Genomic DNA, 22,867 nt, shown 5'->3' with positions numbered 1-22,867 from the left:
AAAGTTAAATGAATTTCAAGTTTTGTGAATCACCAGGTTCTCGATAAAACGAATCAGAAATGCAAACCTTCTAACAAAATCTAGAACTGGGGGTCGTCCTTTAGAATTATTGAATTTTATAAGAAATGGGCATATGAATACCCCTAACGGAGTTTATGAAATTATTAACCGCGATATCAATTATTTAAGATAGAAATTCAATGAGAATTGGCAAAATCTTGAAATATACTCATAGGAATTTCAAAATATTCCAAACGTTAAATGAATTTCAAGTTTTGTGTACGCGAGTTAAAAAGCTCTCGTAGAATACTGCAGTTCTCAGAGACTTAGAAGAAAAGCACAACAGAAATGAAAAGAAACACACTTGCTAAATTCTAAAATTTCTAGCAATATTTCAAGTGGGAATCTTAAAACAAGGAAATTTTACAAAATAAATCAAGAGTTTTTTAGTTCCAAAAATAAAATATCTATTGAAATTGAACTTAGACTGATAAATTATAGATGGACTGAAATATCCATATACATTCATTGCATTTATAGGGAGGGCTTTGCTTAACCAATTTAGTAATTTGATTGTTTTTTAGCCATTTTAGCGTTAGTTACTCATTCAACTCAGCGAGGGGCCTCCTAAAATTTATTTCCTAATTCTTAATAATTCTTAAAAGATTTTAGTTTAATGTATATTTGAAAATTAACTGAATAGATCAGAGAGAAATTGTATATGGCTGGTCAGGCGAGAGGGTTTCACACGCTGTGATAAGGAAAAAGGTAAGGAATTTTAAAAGATATTGGGTCAAAATCGAAAAGGATATTTTAATGATAACATATCAATAAAAATACACCTTGATTTCCTCAAATATAAGGAATGCCCTTAGGATTAAAATTCATTAGTTTAGGAATTTTAAAGAGTTTCTCAAAATTGGGCAAGGAATTCAATTATTGTTGTTTTTTCGTCTCTTAACATAACTAGAAAATAGTCTTGTTTCGTAGTAAGAACCCTTAATGAAAACTGAAATATTATTCATATAGTGGTGACCAAGTAAAAATGGGACTGGAATCCATTTTATAAAGGCGTGTACAAGTTAATCATAATGGTTAACATTTAAAAAAGAAGTTGAAGCAAAACGAGGCAGTCGTTGGAAAACATGCCAACTCAAAGGCGGTCTATCTAAAAAACGATATTATTAAAAAAGTGTTCTCATAGTTCTCGATTAGTCAAGTGTCAAAGTTAGTTATGAAATTGAGCCATTCCTTTTCAATAGCGAAGGGCGTGTTTTCAAACACAGCAGCGATAGTAGGATCACTATACATTTTTCATGAAATTTTGCAAAATGATCTCTAAGAGAAGCGACCAGGCTAAACACAGCAACATTATAGTAAGACTTGCTAAAACGATTTAAAAGACAGGGCGGCCATAAGCAGCGAGAGCTTTATTATCTTCATGGTAGGGTGGTCGCTAGCTTTTTGCGAAACCTCAAATGACGACTCTTTCACGTTTAAGGGCGGTCTTTGATTCTTGTAAGATTCTCAACAAGTAACAGTCCTGATAAGTAGACATGCTGTGCTCTTTTTTACAGTGACGCAAAGACTGGCTTCAAAATCTTTTTATACACTACACATTAAGGAGCTACCATTACTTGTAAAGGACATTATACCGACAGAGTAGTCTTCGTTATCGAACCTCTATGAATCGAAATCTCACAAACAGTCCCTTCAAGTTTTCATAACTCGAAATATCTCACTTCCCAGTGCGTTTTCAAGGATAAGAGAGACTTCAATGTATTACATAGACCAGTCCTCTTTAGTCTGGTCTTTGAATTCTTTCATCACTGGCAGCGTTAAAAGGGCTGCGAGAAGGTATTCAGCATATGCTGTTATTTCCGGCTATTCCGGAAAGTACATTCTTGCCAGCGAGACACAGTTTCCATGGTAACCACAAAGACAAACAAATCTTACAAGTGGGAGGGTCGTATGCCTGGGAAAGTTTAATCTCGTCTTATAAGGTCTATCAACACGATTTGTAATTCCATGCTTACTTAAAGACCCCCTAAAGACATCATGATTTTGTTATATCCGTCTGACATCCCAATATTTAGGGTAGGTTTAAAATTAGCATTAAAAATTGTGCCTTGATTTAGAGGACTGACTTTTGAGAAACTTTAGATTTGGCAAAGATTTAATTTCATACTGTGAAAGCTCATGTCTTAGAAAGAAAATAACGTAAGGATTTTTGCAAAATAGGCAAGCAATATAAACTCTGTAGACGAAAGATGACATGGTGTTAACAGAAACACAGCATGACGCAACTGGGACTGCCATTTTATGTATTTTTCAAAAAAATCTGCATCGAAAGCGAGTCAAACTAAAAAAAGCTTGAATGAATTTTGAAATTTTCCATAAAATCTCAAGATGAGAATGGAAAAACCATTCATTAAATATTCTGAAGTAGCGGGGAGTCAGCATCAACTTGGAATCAACTTGCACGAATTTTCTTAATATAAGTTGGAAGATTCAAGATAGGAATCCAAAGTCGAAATGAAATCCAAGCAGTCTGAAGTTAATAGTCTCCTTAAAAAACTGTTCTTATAAAAAAAGAGCGAGAACGCAAAGGCTTGATGTTGACAAAGAAATGAGGCGGTACTATGCTTATTACACTTACTTAATCATATTTGAGGTGGGTAAATGTTGAGCAATTAACTGACCCTTTTTCTTTGATTCGAAAACACAAGAAACAAAAATCATAATCACTCACAACTAATCATGAACTAATTCGACTAATTAGACCGATTGATAAAGTTTTTCTTTCTTTTTGATGTGGGGGCTAGTTCAACTTAATTTGGATATAAGAATTTTAGTACATATGTAAATAATCTAAATAATTAGTCTTGGCAAAAACACATCGTATTGGAAAATATGATTGCCACAGTGAAAAACAGAGGCATGGATCGACATCTCGAGATAGAGTAACACCTCTCAGCCAAGAAAAACAAGGTTACAGGTTCCCAAATTAACAAAAAATGTGAAAAGGGCATTTTTAAGGTTTCAAACTTCCGATTCCAGAGCTGCTACTGGAAATGTTCTTATAAATAGATACCGCAATCTTGATAAACAACACAAGATTGAGTTCCTTGACAAACCTGATTAACCTTAAGGCACCTCTTTATCAGCTAAGGATTAATATTCATTATGAACAAGTGTTGATTGACAAATTACCTGCTTTGTGTGTCTTCCCTAAAGTGTCAGCGCACGCAGTACACCACAATTTAATAATCATTTATCAAATTAGGCGACGCATGACGGAGAGACCTTGCGATAGATAAAGATCAGCGCCGACTATAAACGTAAACAAGTCTAATATTAGTTTAAAAAGAGGAATTGAAATTAAAGAAGAAATGAAAAAAACTCTTGAAATAGCTCCCGGTTTAGCTCACCCGTTTTGCCTAAGTACCAACTCCCGGGTAATCAACACGCCCATCAATCCTTTGTCATGGGAAGGGCGTTGGACTCGAGTTTAGTAGTAGACAAAATAAATCGTTTTAAGTCACCGTGTATTGGCACAATTATACCAGGAAGCATAATTTGACATCGACGGACTCTTGTAATCTCTCACTTGATCTCCTAGTGACGTTAGATAGTGGTAATTGTGTTAAATTTAAAAGTGAAAAAGATCAAGAAATTAGCACAATGTTTAATCAACGAGTAATCCACAGACGACTGTGATCCCTGAAATGAACAATAAGGGGACCCGAACAAAATACCATGTTAATAAGGGTGAAGATAAGAGTAATTAATCCCATTTTATTTAAATCACATGGCTGACTGTCTTGGTTAAGTTCTTCTTCGTTAATTAACTTTTTTTTCGTCGAATAAAATTGTGGGTCAATAAGGGCAATTTAGGCTCAAAATTGTCAAAAAATAAGCACATCCCGGATAAGCCAAATTAATGTACTTTTTAGCTCAATTTTAGGTTCGAAATCATATTCATATTTTTGTAGCTTGCTGAAAGAAAAATTCACAAATTGTTGGAATGCATTCACATTAATGATTCACCTAGTTATAATGTGTCCTTTTCACAATTTTCTCAGTGTGTTAATAGCAAGTCCTATTTAGAGGAATGAAAAATGCTCCGCCCCATGTAATTTACATGAACAAAGATTCGAGGGCGGAGTTTAAAAACACTTGAAAAAAAGAGAGCTGTGAGAATGCTGTTTTTGTCAAAAAGATTTTTTGTTGTAGTGTGGTGGTAAAGTGATAAAACATTAATTGAATTTGATTGACGTTTTAGTATGCTGTCTTCTTGTTTGTTTCTTGCTTAAGCAGAGTTTATTGTTTAGCCATCAACTATTGTGCTCACTGCAGTGTTCGCTCATTCGTTCGTTCGACTTGAAAACACTTTCATTCAGCTCGTTATAAGATTCTAGAGAAGACGGTTTGGTTCAACAAAAAAGATATCTGATAAAACTTTATTTACTGCTGTTAGCTCTTGGAGAAGTCATCTTTGGTAAGTTTTATTTAGTTTTTTTTTTAATCAAAATACACGTTTTTTTTTTATTAGAGCACCTAAAATTTGGCTGAGCCTGGATGTGCTTATTTTTTAGCAATTTTCAGCCTTAAATGCTCTTAAATGCGTTCTTAATTTTTCAGACTCTAAATCGACAATATCATGCAAAATAAAGAGCATATAAAATTGGTACAATTTGGACAATATTCGACTCTCGATTTTAGAAAATCCATGCCTAAATTTGGTTAAAACTGCTTGAAAAGAGGAAAAAATTGTAGTTTCTTGTCACTTTTTCCAAACTGAGGCTGGGCATGTTCTTACGATGTTCTTAATTTTTCGACGAATTTCAGCCTCAATGTTCTTATAAACTTGGTTCTAATAAAAAAAAATGTGTAGGATTTCAAAATTGTTCCTTTTGGCCACAAAAGTTTAGGAGGCCCTACATACAGATACTACACGTTTTTTTTTACAAGAACATCCAACATTTTTGAAGGCTTCGGATGTTTTTAACTTTTTGAGTTTCAAGCCTAAAAATGTTCTTAAAATGTTCTTCTTTTGACCATTTTGTGAATATTTTTGACTAATTTCCTAAGAAATAGGGCGTTTTAGGGTCCGCAAAGCCTTAAAATTTTCTTAACTTGTTCTTAAGATTTTGGCCAGCGAAGCCTTATGTTCTTATATAGTTTGTTCTCATAAAAAACGTGTAAAGAGCCCGTAAAGAGCAAGGGTATTTACAAACATATTTGGCCTTCAGGAGTATATTGATAATGTATTTTAGACTTTAGGTTATTTGGTGGTCTGTTACAGGATGTTTTAGGGGGCGGATCTTTTTCTATTTTTGCACAAAAGCCAAAATGTGTTTTGATGCTAAACAAATTCGTAGACGCATGTGAAGTAGTTATGAATTGATGGTGCAGTTGTAAGAAACCAAATGTTATACCATTGCATTGCATTAATATAACTTTTGAATTGTGGGTACTTGACAGTCAGAGTTCAAGCTAAAGGGTTTTTTGTGATACTTTGTACATGAAAACAGACTTTGAAAGCTGAAAAAGCTGCAAGAATGTTATATTGCTCTATAAATTGTCAAAAGTGCAGAGATTATTTACTTTAGTAAAACTTGACACAGGAAGGTATAAAGGAAATCTATATTGAAATACTTTCAACAAAATTGCAGCACGTATTTTCTTATGAGTAAATTTCTGACACACATTACTTGTTTTGCTTAAGTAGAGTTAAGTTATCGTTTCCGCAATTCAAAACCGAAATAGCATACCTCAATATTGCTCTACTATAATCAAATACATTCAAGTTATGGAAGTTTGGAAATATTTGGTTTGTAGAGACCACCGAAGTCAAACTTAAGTAGGGTATCATGATCAATCATGAGAAATCGAAAGCTTTCACCGTGATTTTTTTTTGGAGAATCAGATCTACAATCTGTCAAAAATTTACAATGAGAGCTAAAACATTTCTAGTCAATTTCAGCTTTTCGCGGTGAAATAAACCAAGATGTTCCGTGTATTGTTTAAATGCTCAGTTGTGAGTTGATGGATTTTCAAGACCTATTAAATTGATTCAATGTTTTATGGTTCTCATAGTAGCAGAAACTTGTTCATGAATAAGCTTCGTCGTAGTAGAGATGTTTCAGTGTCTCAGTTAAATTGACTTCCTCGAATTAGAGAAAAATTCGGATTATGTATGGAGGATGTTTCATAGTATCCAGTTAGTTCGAATCGAGGGAATACACGTTTTTTTTTTTATAAGGAACACGTTTATAAGGAACTCGAGACTGAAAATGGTTCAAAAAATAAGGAATTGTTAAGGAACTGCTCAGGCTGAGAATAAGTGGATTTAAAAATAATGTACCTTATTGGGACTAATTTGACCCAATTTTGATCTTTCAAGGCGCAAAAAGTTCAAAATTTCCTATGTAGTAAGGAACTCGATAGGAACTTTGGGACTGAAATTCTCTGTAAAAATAAGGAACTCCAGGCTCAGAGCAAAATTAAGGTTCCTTATAAAAAAAAAACGTGTATTCGAATAAGAGGGGGTTCGAATTAGGGAGAGCTGGTGTTGGTTTACGAAACGCCTGATATTTCGGACAGTGAAATTACTATTTGTTTCCGTTTTGTGTATCAAAACACGTTAACAAGCGTCCAAACAACTTATAAACTAAATAATTCTTCACTAATCCAGTGGGCGGAGACTTTCACGAATGAGTGGGCAAATCTAATTTAGAGGCGTGCGCGCAACCTTTTTTTTTTGCAAAGGATTTAGAACAAAGACTGGAATTTTGAACCTAAGAACATTTGGAACAATTTAAGGATGTAGAGAGGTTATCAAGTAATTATTGATTTCAATTGATAAATGCCGGGGGGGGGCAGTCAGGCAATTTGACCGACGGGTATGTGCGGCGGTTAAGGGTATGTTTTTCAAAATATCAGAAATGCACTGTAAGGGTGGACTTTTGATAAATGCACTGTAAGGGTGGAAATTTCAGCAAATCTGGGAAAAATTGCAAATTTTTGCTCGAAAATGTTGATTTTTTTTGCTCTAAAAGAGTTTAAAATTTGAAAAAATGCACTGTAAGGGTATGAATTTCACCGATTTTTTTCTGCACTGTAAGGGTGCGATTCTAAAGGCCAATTTTCCGCCGCACATACCGTCAGTTGGTAAACCCACTGCCCCCCCCCCCCCCCGGGGATAAATGACCTAGCTAAGCATATTGAACAGATCAAAATGGGCGTTAAAAACATTGAAACTTATAAAACTATCCCAAATATTTTTAACGGTCAAACTATAAAAAGAAAATTCTCATAGCTCAATTACGTTTCACCTGATCAACAGCTAACTTGCTAATGATGTCTTAGAAAGTCTGCTACACAGACGTTCTGGTGTGGTTTTAACGGCCCATTACAACTCAAACGTAGTTTGGATTCACGTGAAAAGAAAATTATCCGGTTTAACAGTAAATAAGAAGACCAAGGTCTGATTCTCATTCCTCCAAAAGACACACGCCTATCTTACGAGCCCGTAACAATGGAGGTTGGGGCAGTTCCCTTCCAATAATTTCACATTTTGACGGGACTATCTTATTACAGTCTCCATATTTTGAATACGCACGTAAAATTTTGTTTTGAAATTTGTTCGAGTTTAGGAATTTTCGAGTTATGGAAACTGATAAAAAAACTTGTTCGAGTTAAGAAGACATTTGAGAAACAGAGATTCGAGTTCTGGAGATTCCACTGTACATTCATCTTTTCGACCGTAGCCCCCAATTGCCGCACGTGCATTTTTTTGTCCGCTTTATCCCACTAAAACCGTCCCAGTCCTTTTTTGACACATTTTTCTATTGTCTAAAAATGCGAAAAAAAGGACTGGGACGGTTTCAGTGGGATAAAAATGCCCGCGTGGCAATTGACGGCTACGGTCGAAAAGGTGTATTCATTCGTTAGCTTTTTCTCGAATGAAGGATACAACTTGCTGCTAGATGCATACCTTCTTAAGACTTAGTAGTAATATGACTTTTAATTTGAGAAGTAGAGAGCTTTGAAGTAAGTCTTTTTTTAATAAAAGTAACTAAAAATGTAAAATTTGAAACAAAACAAATAGTAAAATTTGTATAGTTGTTTAAACTTTATTGCAAGCAGCTGATTTAAGTTTTAATTTTTGTCTGTGGACCAATTTCCCTCTTAAATAAACTTTCCACGAAAAGGAAAAATGTCAAACATAGATTAGATAGTCTCGTGGCTTACTGTCGTGGTATTTGTTTGGCTTCAAGCCCTGTTTTAGAAATGGAATTCATTAGCAGAGGGGTATTTGGTAAACAGTACTGGTTAGCGATAAGGTGTTTTGTTTAATTTCAGTCTGAGGTTTTTTCTTACTGTTATGAACTTTACGAAACAAGGCGACACCAGGTAAAACATTAAATTTAATTTCTAAATTGTACAGTTGACTCTCTAATTCGATCTTCATGGGACCAATGTTTCGAATTACAGAGAGTAATTTAAAACACTTTCGAGTTCGAATTACAGAAAAATTCGAATAATAGATGCTCGAATTAGAGGGGGTCGACTGTTCTTCAAAAAAAAGTGTTTTTAAAGAAATTACACATAAAAATACAAACAAAATATTTATATCATGATTGTTTGATGAGGGTGAGGTTTAAAAAGGGGAAACCCAATCAATAATTTAGGTCCTAAACATGAGAAATAAATTGCTTATTCATTTGATCATGGGTTCTTCATATACAATATTCACGAAACTTTGTTCTTCTTTTCAACGTAATTGGACAGTAATTTGGTTCACGTGGAGAAACGGAGACTTATTATAATATTCGATTTATTTGAATCTTTGAATAATATTTTTCATCAAAAATATTGTTCTTATATTCATCACTTTATAAGAACATATTAAGAACAAAATTTTAAAAGTACCTTGAAAATATATTCTTTTAAAGTAAGGCCCATGACATTAAAAAAACTTTGGTTCCCTAATTATTCCTGTCTTCGGGTATTCACAGGGCGGATAAAAAGTTAAGGCTCGAAAAATGACTCAAAAATGTTATTCCCGTACTCTGTTACCCTGGTTGCTTAGACAGAACATATTAAATTCAAATTTGTTAAATAAAGTCCAGCCCCTTTTTCAAACGATTGAAAATAGCTTTAATAGATTGGATTGAGGTTTTTGAACCCAAGTCTGGGTTTTTTATATAAAAGGGGTTCAAGCCTTAGCAATTCAAAGGTTGAAACAGAACGAGAAATAACAAAAGCCTCCTGTAGAGTCAAGGAGGGGCTCTATGATCCTTTTTTAATAGATTACTAATTTTCGACGCGTGTGCATCTGAAAATAACGCCTCTAACTACGATATTTTTTCATCTTTATGGAAATCAAGTCGTCTTTAGTGTTTGCTGAATCGGAATCTGGACGCGAAAATTTCTGACATTCTTGAAGTAATATTTATCTAACGTTGTACAACTTTGGTTATCAATATGTAGGTCAACCAGCAAATTTTGTAATGATTATTAGGCCTGTTCAGAACTTTTTTTGTTATTTCCTGAATTCATTGTAAGCTTTTGAAATTACGAGAAGCAAACTCCAACTTCAACACGACGCTCTTAAGTGTAATTAATTTTGGCGTGTACTTGATTTGGGGATTGATTGATTTGGGGATTGATTGATTTGGGGATTGATTGATTTGGCAAATCTTTGGCGGAGATTTAATTTGGCAGGGATGCGAAGATTCTAAGAATTAGTAACACAAAGATTACTTTATATTTGATCTGGAAAGTCCCAATTTCATATCAATTTTTGAGCTCAAATGATCATATTAATTTTGGCGGTCAATCGATTTTGAAAGGTTTGGTGGGTTCAATTGAACCTAACGTTAGAAGATTTGCAGTTAACACTCTCTATTTCGAAGATGAATTATTCCAATGCTCCTGTAATTCGAATTACTAGTTGTAACTTAAATAATTGGGCTCTTTACGATCGAATTAGAGAGAGAGCCAGCTCGATAGGTGAAATATTTGCGTGTATTTTTAATAGGCCCGATTTTCAAGGATACTCTGTTTTGAAAAGATGGAATGAAATATTTCCTTTCCAATTTAGAAAAACTTGAAGAAAAAAATTCTTAAGAAAAAGGCGTTTTAAAGAGGAGGGGACGGGGATGGATGGATTTATTATGAAAAGAATATTACAATAATTACATTCTAACATTTTAATTTGAAAGTGTTACTTATAAAGTGTTGGCGTTGCCAAAAGAGGGAGGCCACATGGGGCGGGGTTAAGGCGTGGATTTTAAATGCGTTAGAATTACACCTTAAGAAACTTAGCAAAAGGACTTTGCTTTGTTATACTATACTTTAAAGCCAGAAAGAAAATAAGGAGGTTGAGAAATTATTGGCTAAAATAACAAAAGCGAGTCGATATAGTAATGATTTCTGGTTGTTTCTTCTTGGAGATATTGGCTTTCCAATGGTATTACTTTATAGAGAAAGAAAAATATTTTGTACGAAAAGAACAACAAAGCAAAATATAGCACATTTTTAACATGAGAGAACTGGATTTGTTGGGAAAAATTTTTGTTGTTAATTTTTTCGTTCGTTTTACTGAATGTTAAGAAAAAGAACAATTATAGTAAAGGAGGGCAGACTATGGACTTATAAAAATAAGAAAAACAAAATTTTAAAAATGGTAGCTTGTTTGGAATGGCAAGATTGAAAAGGTTTGGCTTAGTAATGAGGGGAGGAGATAACCGAAGCCTCCCTTTTATCACATCTTAAGCTAATTATAAGGAAATTTTTTTGCACACAATCTTTAAAGTGGCTGAAGTGGTTAGACGTTCGGATTATGTGTTTTTGTCTTTATGTTAACTTAATAGTTTGATTTAATATTAAAGGTGATTGAAGGTTGATAAGACACTCATTCTGGTAATGTGTTCAGTATCAGCAAGTTGGCTCACAGATCAAATTATGGAACTTTAGAATATTATTTTTCTTTTAAAGTTGAAGACGTTGAAGACATGTTGTAGATCTTGTTGAAGAGAAAAAGGTCTTTGGGTGAATGCATTACTATACCCAGCTGGCACACAACGTTGTTTTAACGTTCACCTAACGTTATATGGACGTTGTGAACGTTAGATAAACGTCAAAACAACGTCGTGTGCCAGCTGGGAGGGTCAGTAGTCTAAGGGTTGTATTTTATACTAAAAATTTGGATTTTCTGGGTAACACGAACACTCCTTTTAAATGTTTTGCCGCAATCCAAGTTAGGGAGTATAATGCATGTTCAATATGTAATTAACTTTTCTTCTCATAAACTGCAATAATCTGCAACCCAGAAGCACCGCCTTAAGTCCATCCTTAGCGATTTGCAACATAGAAGAGAGTAGTTAGCCTACATCACAAGAGGCTACTGTCTTTTTTGAGGAGAGGGTGGGAATTTCAGCATGGGTATGTTAATAGGGATTAATCCGAGGCTTATTACATTTATTAATCTCTTAAGATTAACACTTTTATTGTTTGTGGTGATGTCTTGATGTGCTACACGTTTTTTTTATAAGAGTATCCAGAATTTTTGAAGCCTTGGGATATTCTTAACTTTTTGAGTTTCAAGCCTAAAAATATTCTTAACATGTTCTCATTTTTAACATTTTTTGAGTCTTTTTGTCTATTTTCCTAAGAAAACAGGTGTTTTAGAGCGCACAAAGCCTAAAAATGTTCTTAACTTGTTCTTAAGATTTTGGCCACCGAAGCCTTGTGTTCTTATATAGTTTATTCTTATAGAAAAAACGTGTCGATGTTAACAAAATTGGTTGTTAGTCAGTCAGCCATCTCTCCGGCTTTTTAAACATATTTACAAGATTTAGACTGAGGATTTTTGTTATTACTAGTCCGGTAATCGAGCTTGTGTATTTGTTGTTTAGATCTTAAATCCGGATAATACTTAAAAAATCATCTAGTGAAATATATAAATTGCCAAAGATTACAGGAATTATACTGTTTTATATAAATTTATGTTGCAAAGCATCAAGGTTAAACTTAAATCGAAAGTGACACCAAATTTTGATCGATTTTAGACGATTCGATAATATAAATAACAGATCCCACTTGTTGCGATAGGCTTATAAAAAGAACAATGTTAAAGTAATTTGCATCCCTTTAATTTTGCTACATTTCCAGACGTATTTAGTCGATAAACCGATAACCGATTTTAATCGATAGGTAATCGATGACTAATCGGTGGTTGGTACATTATTTTGAGTTTTAAGGTCAGGGCTAAAGACCATGCGTTCCCTAAGAAGAAAAAAGTTTAAAAAAGAAAAGGTGATGTACTACGCCTACAAAGTACCATTATACTTTCCTAAGAGAATACAAAAAAATCTGCAATACCACCAAAAAACTTACGTAAAAATACGCACTTTTTTCAAAAATAGACATCTTAATAGATAAATTAATTAGCAATTTCTTTTGTTTAAAATGACAAGAGTGACAATGTGATTAAGAGATGAATTAATACAATCCGCCCTCTTTCCGTTAAGCACTGCCTACTTCTCGTTTTCAAGGATAGCAATTAGAAAAACAATTTGAGATATCTCATAATGAAAAGAAATTGGAATATTGAAATAAATAAGATTCGGAGATCTTGTTTTAAAGAGGGCGTAGTCGAAAACATAAATCAAACTGAATTTAACTAAACTAACAAGAAATAGCTGCACATTTTGGTAAATAAAAGATACTCCTTTACCAGGGCAATATTAAAGAATTGTAACAGAGACAGAAGTAGGACGAACTCAGGATTCTGTAATTAGTTCCGTCTCCTTCTTACAAATGTGTGGTGTCTTTTCCTATGGTTTTCAATATGCATCATTGTAAGAAAACCATAAAGAAAGAATTCTTTCAAGGACTAAAACAGTCTAGCTAAAAGGTATATCAAATCAAAAACCAATTCTGAGGAGCTAAAATGATCAAAATCTTAATCTCCCGGTGATAAAATATTAGGTCATTTATGTTTATTTGTCAGACTAGATACGATGTGTCCGGAACAAAAGACTAGAGCAATTTTTTCCGGACACACTGTATTTGATGGCGTTCCAACTTTCCGGAAACTTTCCTAAAAAAGAATTGATGATGGCGTAATTTGAAAAACGTGACATTCCAATAACAATTGAAGTTACTCCCCTTTTTAAAAAGCCAGTCCTTAAGGCATCACACTACATCCTTTAGTAATTCAAAGTACGTCTCACCCTGCTTACGGAATCCATTATACATACAAAAGACGTCTTTTATTTAACGTCAACGGAAACGAGTTCTTAATGACCTGGTATAGAAAGCGATAATTACGGAAGTTTCTGATATACACAATGCGACTTCTTATAAAGAGAGAAATGGACGTCATTTAGAAATAGTTTAAAGTCTGATGGTCTGTGTTGTGTCCAACAAGTCAAGAGTCATCACTATAATACTGAGGTTAAGCATACAAGGATAATCACGACGACGGACGAAAAATGTAATAGGCTAGTGAAAATACAAAATTTGATTGGTTGAAACTCACTAGCCTGTTAAATGTTCGTTCGTCGTCGTGATTTTACCGATTTACTCAACTTCACTATTGCTTATTCAATTAGTTTCTATTCCTTAAAATTCGTAGAAAACTCATTTGCTTACAATGAAAAATTTACTAAAAGAAGACTGCGATATTTTTGGTGATTTTACGGTGAAAAGATGCAACTATTGAAAAATTTCACCTTGAAGTCTCTTCACTTTGAATTTGGTATTTTTTGGTATAATAAATCAATAGTTAGACGTTCCTGGTAGTTAAGAAGCAAATTGAAATTTTCTTTTTTGCTGCATTGTCGTCAAGTGATGATTCGACAGTCGTAACAGGGTTTTTCAAGTCGTAAAAATACCTAACTATTTTCGCCAATGATTGTGGCTGACTGGACAGAGTGGTTACTCTATTTTTATGACGAACTATTTTGCTATTTTGAAGTTATTTTCTCCATTGTGAAGTGAGTATGCGGTTAACCACCACTGGTTACAGTTTGGTGTATGAAAGTAATGGTAATCAATTCTGTCTGTCTGTACTTTCATGCCAGACGCCTTCTCGCTTGTAACGGTATCTGTCTAGTAGTTAGGTTTAAATTCAAGCAAGACAATTTACAGCTTTGGGGGACATTTTACTTAAATATGAGTCAGTCTTCGGGGTTGTTCATATGGAGGCGGGCTGACCCATCAGCTAGTCGAGGTGGGATGGATATTCGAACGTCACGTTATCCCATTTTAGCCATTTAACTCGTCAAAAATTGTGATATAACGTTCGAAAATCCATCCCAGCACACCTAGCCCTCCTCCATATAAACAGGTGCCCTCACTGCGGCAAAATGACGGTGAAATGAGTAAATATCAATAGTCACGTACGTAAGGAAGTAAGACAATCGAAAACTACTCAATTTATAGGAAATGCAGAGGAAAACATGAAACACCTGCTGAAATCGGTAGCATTCTTTTTTTCTTCAAAAAGACCGTTAATTTAATATTTTCAGAACGCCTTATCATGAGTGTCCGATAGTTTAGTGCGCGTGGTTTATCGGACATGGTTGCCAATGCAAGAGGGTTTAGCGTGTTTGCAAAACAAAAAAAAATTTAAAACACCCTTATTAACTTAAATATCCTGAACAAGCTATTTATGGCCTTAAAGATAAAATTCCTTTAAAACTATGACAAAAGGGTTTTAATAAGTTATATAACAGAACAATAAAAAAAATTAAATCAATCATTAAAAAATAAACAAGGGCGACCAAAAAATTACATAGAATTAGCGAAAAAGGAAAGCATCTACAAGAGTTTCAACAAAAAAAGGTTTTTGTGAGACAACGTTTTAAGCTGGTCAATAAAAGCTGGGTATTAACAGGCAAATTGATTAAACATAATGACCATTTATTAGTTCGAATTATCATTAAGACAAAAGGGGGCTTAAACCAAAAGGTTTCACCGTCATTGGTTGCAGATGAAGAAAAATTCTTGTTTTGCTTATTCACCAGCTATTGTTTTTTATAAGAACTTCATACTTTGAAAGTTTTTCTTATAAATAATTTTAAGCATTCTATACCCCCTTGAAATTATCCATGAAAGATTTTTATTGAGAATCTTTAAGATTGAGTCAAAATAATATCTGAAATTACCATAAAATACCATTTGAGAGAGCCAAAAATTTCTATAATAATTAAACAAAAGTTCTTATAAAACTTTTGGAATGACCTCTAAAACCTTGTATTTAGTCGTTTTAAGTCTTATAGTAGAGCTTCCTTTCGAGTAGTCTCTCCTTTAACGATACTACTAAAGAGAAGTTGATGAGCATAATGATGTTGGATTACACCTAGATTAAACTAAATAATTCGATTATATTACACTCTTTTTGTCATGTTCAAAACATAGTAGAGAGGACCCCTTGCCATTAGGTTATTGTGAGGTGCGTAGAAAAGGATGACAATAGCTCAACATGTGGCTTATTGTAGCATTCCTTTCCTTCTCTTTTTACCTATTTTGATGTAGAACTAGGGTATCTTATTTTTGTGTTTTTAAGGGTATTTTGTCATCATGCAAAGGAAAAATTGTTTTTTTTCTAGTTACAAAATGCTGTGTTTTTTTAATCAACTGTGTTTCATTTTATGGTTAAGAATTTTCATTATGATTTATATTAGAAAGGAGCTTTTTTTTATGAGTGAAAGCAGTGAGATATATGTGTGAGCAGGTAAAAGGGGTTAAGTAGAAGTGGTATAAGGAATGCTGAAATTATATATATGTGTATGATTTTGAAGGATTAGATTTGATTAATGATGTGGAGATTGATCATGAAGGATGGAGAGAAAAAAATGGCTGAAATTTTTTTGAAAGAAGTTCTGTAATGAGCTGTTTTTGTTTTTACTACATGTGGTTACATGGGGGACAGTGCAAGACTGTATTGAAGTCAAATGATGATGATTAAGCCTTAGTAGAGGAGAGATTTGCAGCTCGTTTAAGTCATCTATCAACAGCTTTATTGTTTCTTTTGAAATGTTTTTTTGGGGGGTTTGGGTACATAAATAATACGAAAAAAGGCAACTTTTAAATGGTGAAATTGAAGGTCGTGCATTTCTAGTTTGATTATTAGGATCAAATGAGCGATTTATTGTTACTGGTAGTTGTATTTAGAGATTGTTTTGCTGTTCAATGCTGTTTTTTGGGGTGATTATTTCTAAAGGTATATTACAGGAGGTACAATCATAGCAATATTTAATTGATGTGTTTTTTGTTTGGTAATAAATAAACCACTTTCTTATCTTTTCTTTTTTGGTTTTCACTTTTTAAAAAGACTAAATCATTTTTATTTGATTTTATGCTGATTTTAAAGCAAAACGAGGAATGAAATTAATTAGGACTTTAGAAAAATGGACAACCAAAAAAGACAAAACGAGAAATATATTTTGTGAAATTAGAGGAAAGCTTCAGAGAAAGTAGAATTTTGAAAAATATGGATAAAGTGTGTTGTGGTAGGTCCTCCTTATTAATGACCAGCCATTAAATTGAGTTCCATGTTTTTTCATTATTACTTATATTTGTAACAAAGCTAGACATCAGAGATTGAAGTGATAATGACATGTAATTAGGAGAAAACATTTCATACAAAAAGATGCTATTTAATTTTAATCATATCTAACGAGCGAGTGTAGTTAACAAGCAATGCTTTTTCTGTTGTTGTGCTTCTATAAGTTTTGTATAGAAATTTGTCATTGATCAATTTTTCGAGATAAAGAATCGCGCGCGCGTTATTTGAAAGGAACACACTATGGAATAATTTTTGGTTACACTATTATTATATTGAAGAATAAAGGAAACAGAAAAATGAAGATTGAAATTTTAATTTTGTGCATGTTGCTATGAGGAAATATCGACAGTGATGTTTTGTTTTCGAAGAATATGAGTGATGGCTGTGTGTTGTGAGAGATTGGAAAGAATCAACGAGCGATGATAAATGATGTATCCCAGGTTAAGAGCTTAAAGCGATCTATTTTGCTTGTTTAACCAAGCAAAGTCAAAGACGTACAAATACAGATTCCTTAGCTATGTATACACATGGAAAGGGGGAGGATTTTTCATGTTTAAATATGAACAAGTTTCTCGTGAAATAACTTATTGATTAAAAGGGTTAACACTATCTCGCGAGAATTTTCACTTTGATTTAGGATCATTGTTTGAATAACTGCTTAAGACTTTAACTGGTGATTTTGTTGTAAAATTGAGAGACGCTAATGGCTATGCTAATTTCGAATGTTTACTTTGTTTTCATGTCAGTGTTGACAAGACGATTTTTTGTTTTGGGACTTTTTTTTACCCCTTTTTTACTCGTTTATTAAAAGTGTGGTGAAGTGTTTCATTTTTGAGTCGGATGGGTAGACTTTGTACGTCTGGATGAACTTGTTTACTGTTCAAGAGGCTTATGGTGTTTGAAATGTTTGGCTGTTTAGCATTTTGGTTTGAACGATAAAGAATTAAATTATATGACCCAAATGACAAGTTTTATGATACTCTTTTCATGTTTTCATAAGCCAATACACGGTCGAAATGGATTATGGGTAATCAGGACCAGTGCGGTCTGATAACGACTTTCTGCTGGTGTAAAACTTTTGTGTATATGTAGCCCCAACGGTAAACTGTTACACATTTTTTTAATAAGAACATCCAAAATTTTTTAAGCCTTCAGATGTTCTCAACCTTTTGGGTTTCAAGCCTAAAAATGTTATTATTTTCAGCATTTGTTGAGTATTTTTGTCCATTTTCCTAAGAAAACAGGTGTTTTAGAGCCCACAAAGCCTTATGTTCTTATATAGTTTGTTCTTATAAAAAAAAACGTGTATGATGGCGCAGTCAGTCTTGAATACCTATGAACCATTCTGACCGTGAAATGACCTATGTTCTTCATTTTTGAATTTTTAAAAGGCCATATATATCTCTCTTCCTCAACGTTTGAAATTTTCTTCCCTCTATCAAGAATACTGGTCGTGGAGCGTGAAAAATCTGTAACAATTTCGCTCCTTTTTTTGTTTGAAAATTGGGAAAAGTAGTTAGTTAAAAATATACATAAAAGGAAGAAAATAGTAAAAATGAAAGAGAAATGAGGAAGAAGTGTTCTTTTTCTGGAAGTTGAAAGATAGTTGTGGAAATATTATATTGTTTGGTGAATATTGATCCTGAACTGAAAATAAATCCTAAAATTATGACTATCGTTTACTTATTGTGTGTGTTTGTGTGTACTTGTCGTGAGTTGAACAGGAAAAAGGGGGAAAAGGAGGAAAATGGTACTTTCAAGAGAATTATGGGAAAAAGATTTGTAACAATTTTCCCCAACACAGATGGATTGTGGGAGTTCTGATTAATCATTCGTCCAGGCTTAGTAAGACCTGTGAATCTTTCAGATAACCATAGCTGCTGGGATATAGTTTAATAATGAAGGTCTTTGAGTATGATTGGATTTGATTAAGTTCTTTTTATACAAGGGGTATTAAATTAAGTACATGGACTAAAATAGAGCTTAGAAATAAGGGAAAAATAGAGCCTTTTTTCTACTCTAGTATTCCATTATGTCTGAACTAAAAAGAAGGGAATAAATTTAGCATAAACGACTAAATATATGTATGTTTGAAAGAGAGACCGAGCCAAAATCTTAATAAAATCCTGTTGATAAACGATTTTAAAAGGGGATCAGGGCTAGTAAAAAGAAGGGGATAGAAAAAGTAAAATACAATCCTTTATAGTGTGTTTAAGTAAACACATTTTTCAGTGATGATAAGATAGGGATTCTCTCTTGAGTAAGAGTATAAGGAGCCTTTATATATACTTGTTTCACGATATTTAAAATTTCTTCCACATTCACATACATACATGACAGGGGAAAATATGAGTCTTGTTTTTTGTTATAGATAGTTTAGTATATAATTTGTTTGTCAAATTACTGTGTGTGAGCTTGACACGTCTTTGTTGGTAATATTGACACATTTCGTCAATCAATAAATAAATAGAATTTCCTAAAAGTATAAACTTTGTTTTTTCATTTATTTACCTTCATTCTTTTTATCTCGTTTAGGGGTCAAAGAGAGACATTTGGATGAACAAAGTATAATTACATACAACAACACGTAAAAAGACAACAAGAAGCCCTTCAGTGAGTGATTTATTACAAAACGGAAACAACCCACTCGTCCGAAAAAAACAGAATACGGAATCCCCTATAGGAGCGGAACAAAGACGGATTTTCGATTTCATGGTGTGCATTAGATCCGGAACTAACTGATCATCGAATCCATTAGATAGTCAACAAAATAACCAGACGAATGCTATGCTATAATTGAGATATCTACTTCATACTTACATTACACTGAGGGAGACGCACTTGACCTGCGATCTCTCTAAAATCAAAATGAATACAAATTCAGTATCACAAGTGACTATTTTACTTTTGCTTTGTTGTGGAACATTGGTAGATTCGCTTGGTCGTGGACGAACGCGTCCAAAAGCTAAGAAATGTGAGAAAATTACAATACCCTTGTGCAAAGACGTTGGATATAACGAAACATACATGCCCAATAATTTCGGACAGAGTTCTCAATTCGAGGCTGGGCTAATCATTCATCAGTTTTGGCCGTTGGTTTTAATCAACTGTTCACCGTTACTGAAACATTTCGTGTGCTCGTTATATGCACCTATGTGTGATCCAATATACTTCAAAGAGATTGTACCGTGTCGTTCATTTTGTGAAGACGTTCGCGATTCGTGTACGGCCATTATGAAAAACAACGGTTTTGATTGGCCTTCTCATCTAAAATGCGAACAATTTCCAACACGTAAAGAGAACAGTATTTGCATGAAGCCTAGTAATGCACACGTCAGCAAAAATAATAAAACGACCAACAAACCAACCAGCTCACCAAACTCAAAAACAGTTAAACCTAATACTAATAATCATGGAACGAGTGGTGGCGGAACGAAACAATCGGGCGGACCATACCGCCCACCCACCCATATTAATACGAACGGAGGTGCTAGAGGATGTGGGTGCATGTGTAAAGCACCCTTTGTTTACCCGAACGCCTCAAGCAGAGGAGAACTTCCACCATGCGTGTTACCATGTAAGCAATTCTACTTCAAAGAAGACGAGGCGAATTTCGTTACATTTTGGTTAGGCTTATGGTCTATCATCGCCTTTATTGGAACTCTCATAACAATCGCAACCTTCTTCATCGATCGCTCTCGATTCACACAAGCGGAACGACCCATTGTTTTCATGTCATTCTGTTACTTTCTAGTCGCTTTCGGCTACATTGTACGGTTAATATACGGACATGACGCCATCGCTTGTGACAGTAAAACCGGACTGGCTCGATACGCAGCCACAGGTCCGGCACATTGCACAACTGTATTTTTCATGACTTACTTTTTCGCTAATGTAGCGTGGATCTGGTGGGTTGTACTATCTATGAATTGGTTTTTATCGAGTGGACTCAGATGGCCTAGTAAAGCTATATCGAGTTATTCCCAGTATTTCCATTTTATCGCATGGATTGTACCAACTGTCCAGACAATGGCTATTTTGGCCATGTCCGCAATCGATGGTGACCCGGTCAGTGGTTTATGTTCAGTTGGTAACCATAACAACAATAACTTAACAATTTTTATGATTGCACCACTATTGATCTACACTATGTTGTCGCTTTCGTTTTTCGTAGCAGGAGTGATAGCAATTGTTCAACGTAAGAGACATAATAAGTCCAATAACGGTCAAATAACACCTGAATATTTCGACGAAGAAAGACAAGCATGTAGTTATGTCTCAAAAATTGGGGTATACACTTTTATGGTATTCTTCCCTGCGTTCACACTTATTGGATGTTATTTTTATGAACACAACAATAAGGAAATATGGGAAAAATCAACGAACTGCCCGTGTGTCCGGGATAAAGTAAGCCCGAACTATTATGTGTATTTGTTGAAATATTTCATGTCTCTTGTTATTGGATTGATTTCTGGTTTTTGGGTTTTGGACTCAAGGACAGTCGATTCATGGAAAAGATTTCTGTTGAAATTTGTTAAAGACGATTGTAATGAGAATAATAATTTACTGGCAGCTCAGAAATATAACGGAGCTCCAGTACAGTTATAAATTCAGACATTTCAAAATTTTACTAAAATATATTTTTGTGTTTTTGTGTTGATATTTATATAGATGATAAAAAACTAAAAATTTTCGTTATTGTTATTATTATAATTATTATTCTGTACGAAGTAGTCATTTGAAAATATTGAATTTTTTGAGTTTAAAACAAATAGTTTTTAAATTTATACTGAAAGAAGCTATATAATTTGGTTTTAAGTCACCAAAACAAATTATTATCCTACTCGAAGAAAGCTTGCGTAAAAAAATTGCAGAACTATAGTTGACTGTAAAGAAATATTGAAACGGTATCTTCGCTTTAGTAACCATAGTTCCTTGAATTATCCTCTCCATAATTGAGTCTTGTCTTGTTTTCGTAGGACTGAAAAGAGGCGGTCTTACAAGACCATAATATAATTTTCATGTTTCATTATTAATAATATTTATATGTTGATATTATAAGAAACTTGCTCTGTGAAACATTTTTGCCACCTTTCAAAATCATAGTGGAATAGTACCATCCTTATTATAGCAAGTTCTTTAATTTCAAATTGGTAGTAATTCTGATGCTAAGTTGTTTAGAAGAATGCGATAATGAGATGAATGAGTCGGTCCAATTATGACTTAATTTGTGTTACGTCATTTGAGTATCAACCTGATATCAATTATAGGAACTTTATTAACGACCCCTTTACCTTCTCGTGTGCTTATATGAGAAAAATTTTTGTGTCTTAACATTCGAAATGTATATTGAAAAGTTAAGATTACATTTTACATGACAATTTTATATTAGTAACTTATGGAAAAAGATAGTATTTATGTATTATATATGGCCCCAAACAATTTTTTGTACAACTTTTTTCTCCATTTAAAATTATATTAAATTTATTAAGAAAGACTACTGCAAAATAAAAATAATGTTGATAGCAAAATACGTGACAGATTCGTGTTAGTTCAATGTGGTCTAAAAATGACAACCCTATCATTAAAAAAGCATAACTGTAATTAATGAACAATTTGTTTTAGGAGGGCAGTATACTTAACTTTGAATTACGAAAATAAGCATCCCAAACTAATGAAAATGACAGTTAGAAGCATGATAAAAAATATGGTATAAGATACGTTCTTCGAAGAAATTTCTGTTCAGTGTTTTAATTATTTTAAACTGTTCTCTAAGCCTTTTTCATGGAATCGCCTAACACGATAATGAGACAAGTACGTACCTTCTTAAGAAAAAGGAGACAATATAACTCGGGGCCTGGGCTCGACTATTTTTGAATGGTAACTACGGTTTATTTCTTCATCTTTGTTCATCATTGACATGAACTAAAATTCTATGATGTCATTGGTGTAAAAAACTTGCATTTTGAGCAGTAACCTCCATTTTGAGCCAAATCCAACCATGTGATACGCGAGCACTGAATGAAAAACAAGGATCTAGCCAGTACCTTCCCACTAAGCCAAATTTTTCATTCGTTTTATTCGTTAAAACGCGGTAACAAAGCGGTTTTCGTTTAACAGGCTAGGAAATATCTAGATGGATTTAAAAACCCGGAACAGAAAGATTTCTTATGTAAATCGAAAGATTGAACGTAAAACGCTTCACAAAGAGTAGTGGTAATACCTTATATTAGCGGTGCGGTAAGACAGAGAAAACAACGCTAAGATGAAAATGAA

The 22,867-nt window shown here is 33.7% G+C and overlaps 2 protein-coding genes across 3 annotated transcripts in view; one reads left to right on the top strand and one right to left on the bottom strand.

The window, feature by feature from the left end:
• Positions 1–22,867, bottom strand: part of LOC136810030 (DNA excision repair protein ERCC-8-like) — a 61,715-nt gene that overhangs the window by 32,110 nt on the left and 6,738 nt on the right. The gene's annotated exons all lie outside the window — the stretch shown is intronic.
• Positions 745–21,429, top strand: LOC136810029 (frizzled-5-like). Of its 2 annotated transcripts, none has more exons than XM_067066597.1 (2): positions 745–768; positions 19,127–21,429. In XM_067066597.1, exon 2 carries the CDS (start codon positions 19,460–19,462, stop codon positions 21,197–21,199), a length of 1,740 nt encoding a protein of 579 aa, XP_066922698.1. In that variant the 5' UTR covers positions 745–768; positions 19,127–19,459; the 3' UTR covers positions 21,200–21,429. The 2 variants fall into 2 exon arrangements, with proteins under 2 accessions (XP_066922698.1, XP_066922697.1); XM_067066596.1 differs by lacking the exon at positions 745–768 and adding an exon at positions 4,304–4,501.

The sequence above is a fragment of the Clytia hemisphaerica genome, unplaced genomic scaffold (genome assembly GCF_902728285.1).
Source record: "Clytia hemisphaerica strain Z4C2 unplaced genomic scaffold, Clytia hemisphaerica genome assembly, whole genome shotgun sequence".
NCBI classification, from domain to species: domain Eukaryota; kingdom Metazoa; phylum Cnidaria; class Hydrozoa; order Leptothecata; family Clytiidae; genus Clytia; species Clytia hemisphaerica.
This window is presented reverse-complemented; position numbering and strand designations above follow the sequence as displayed.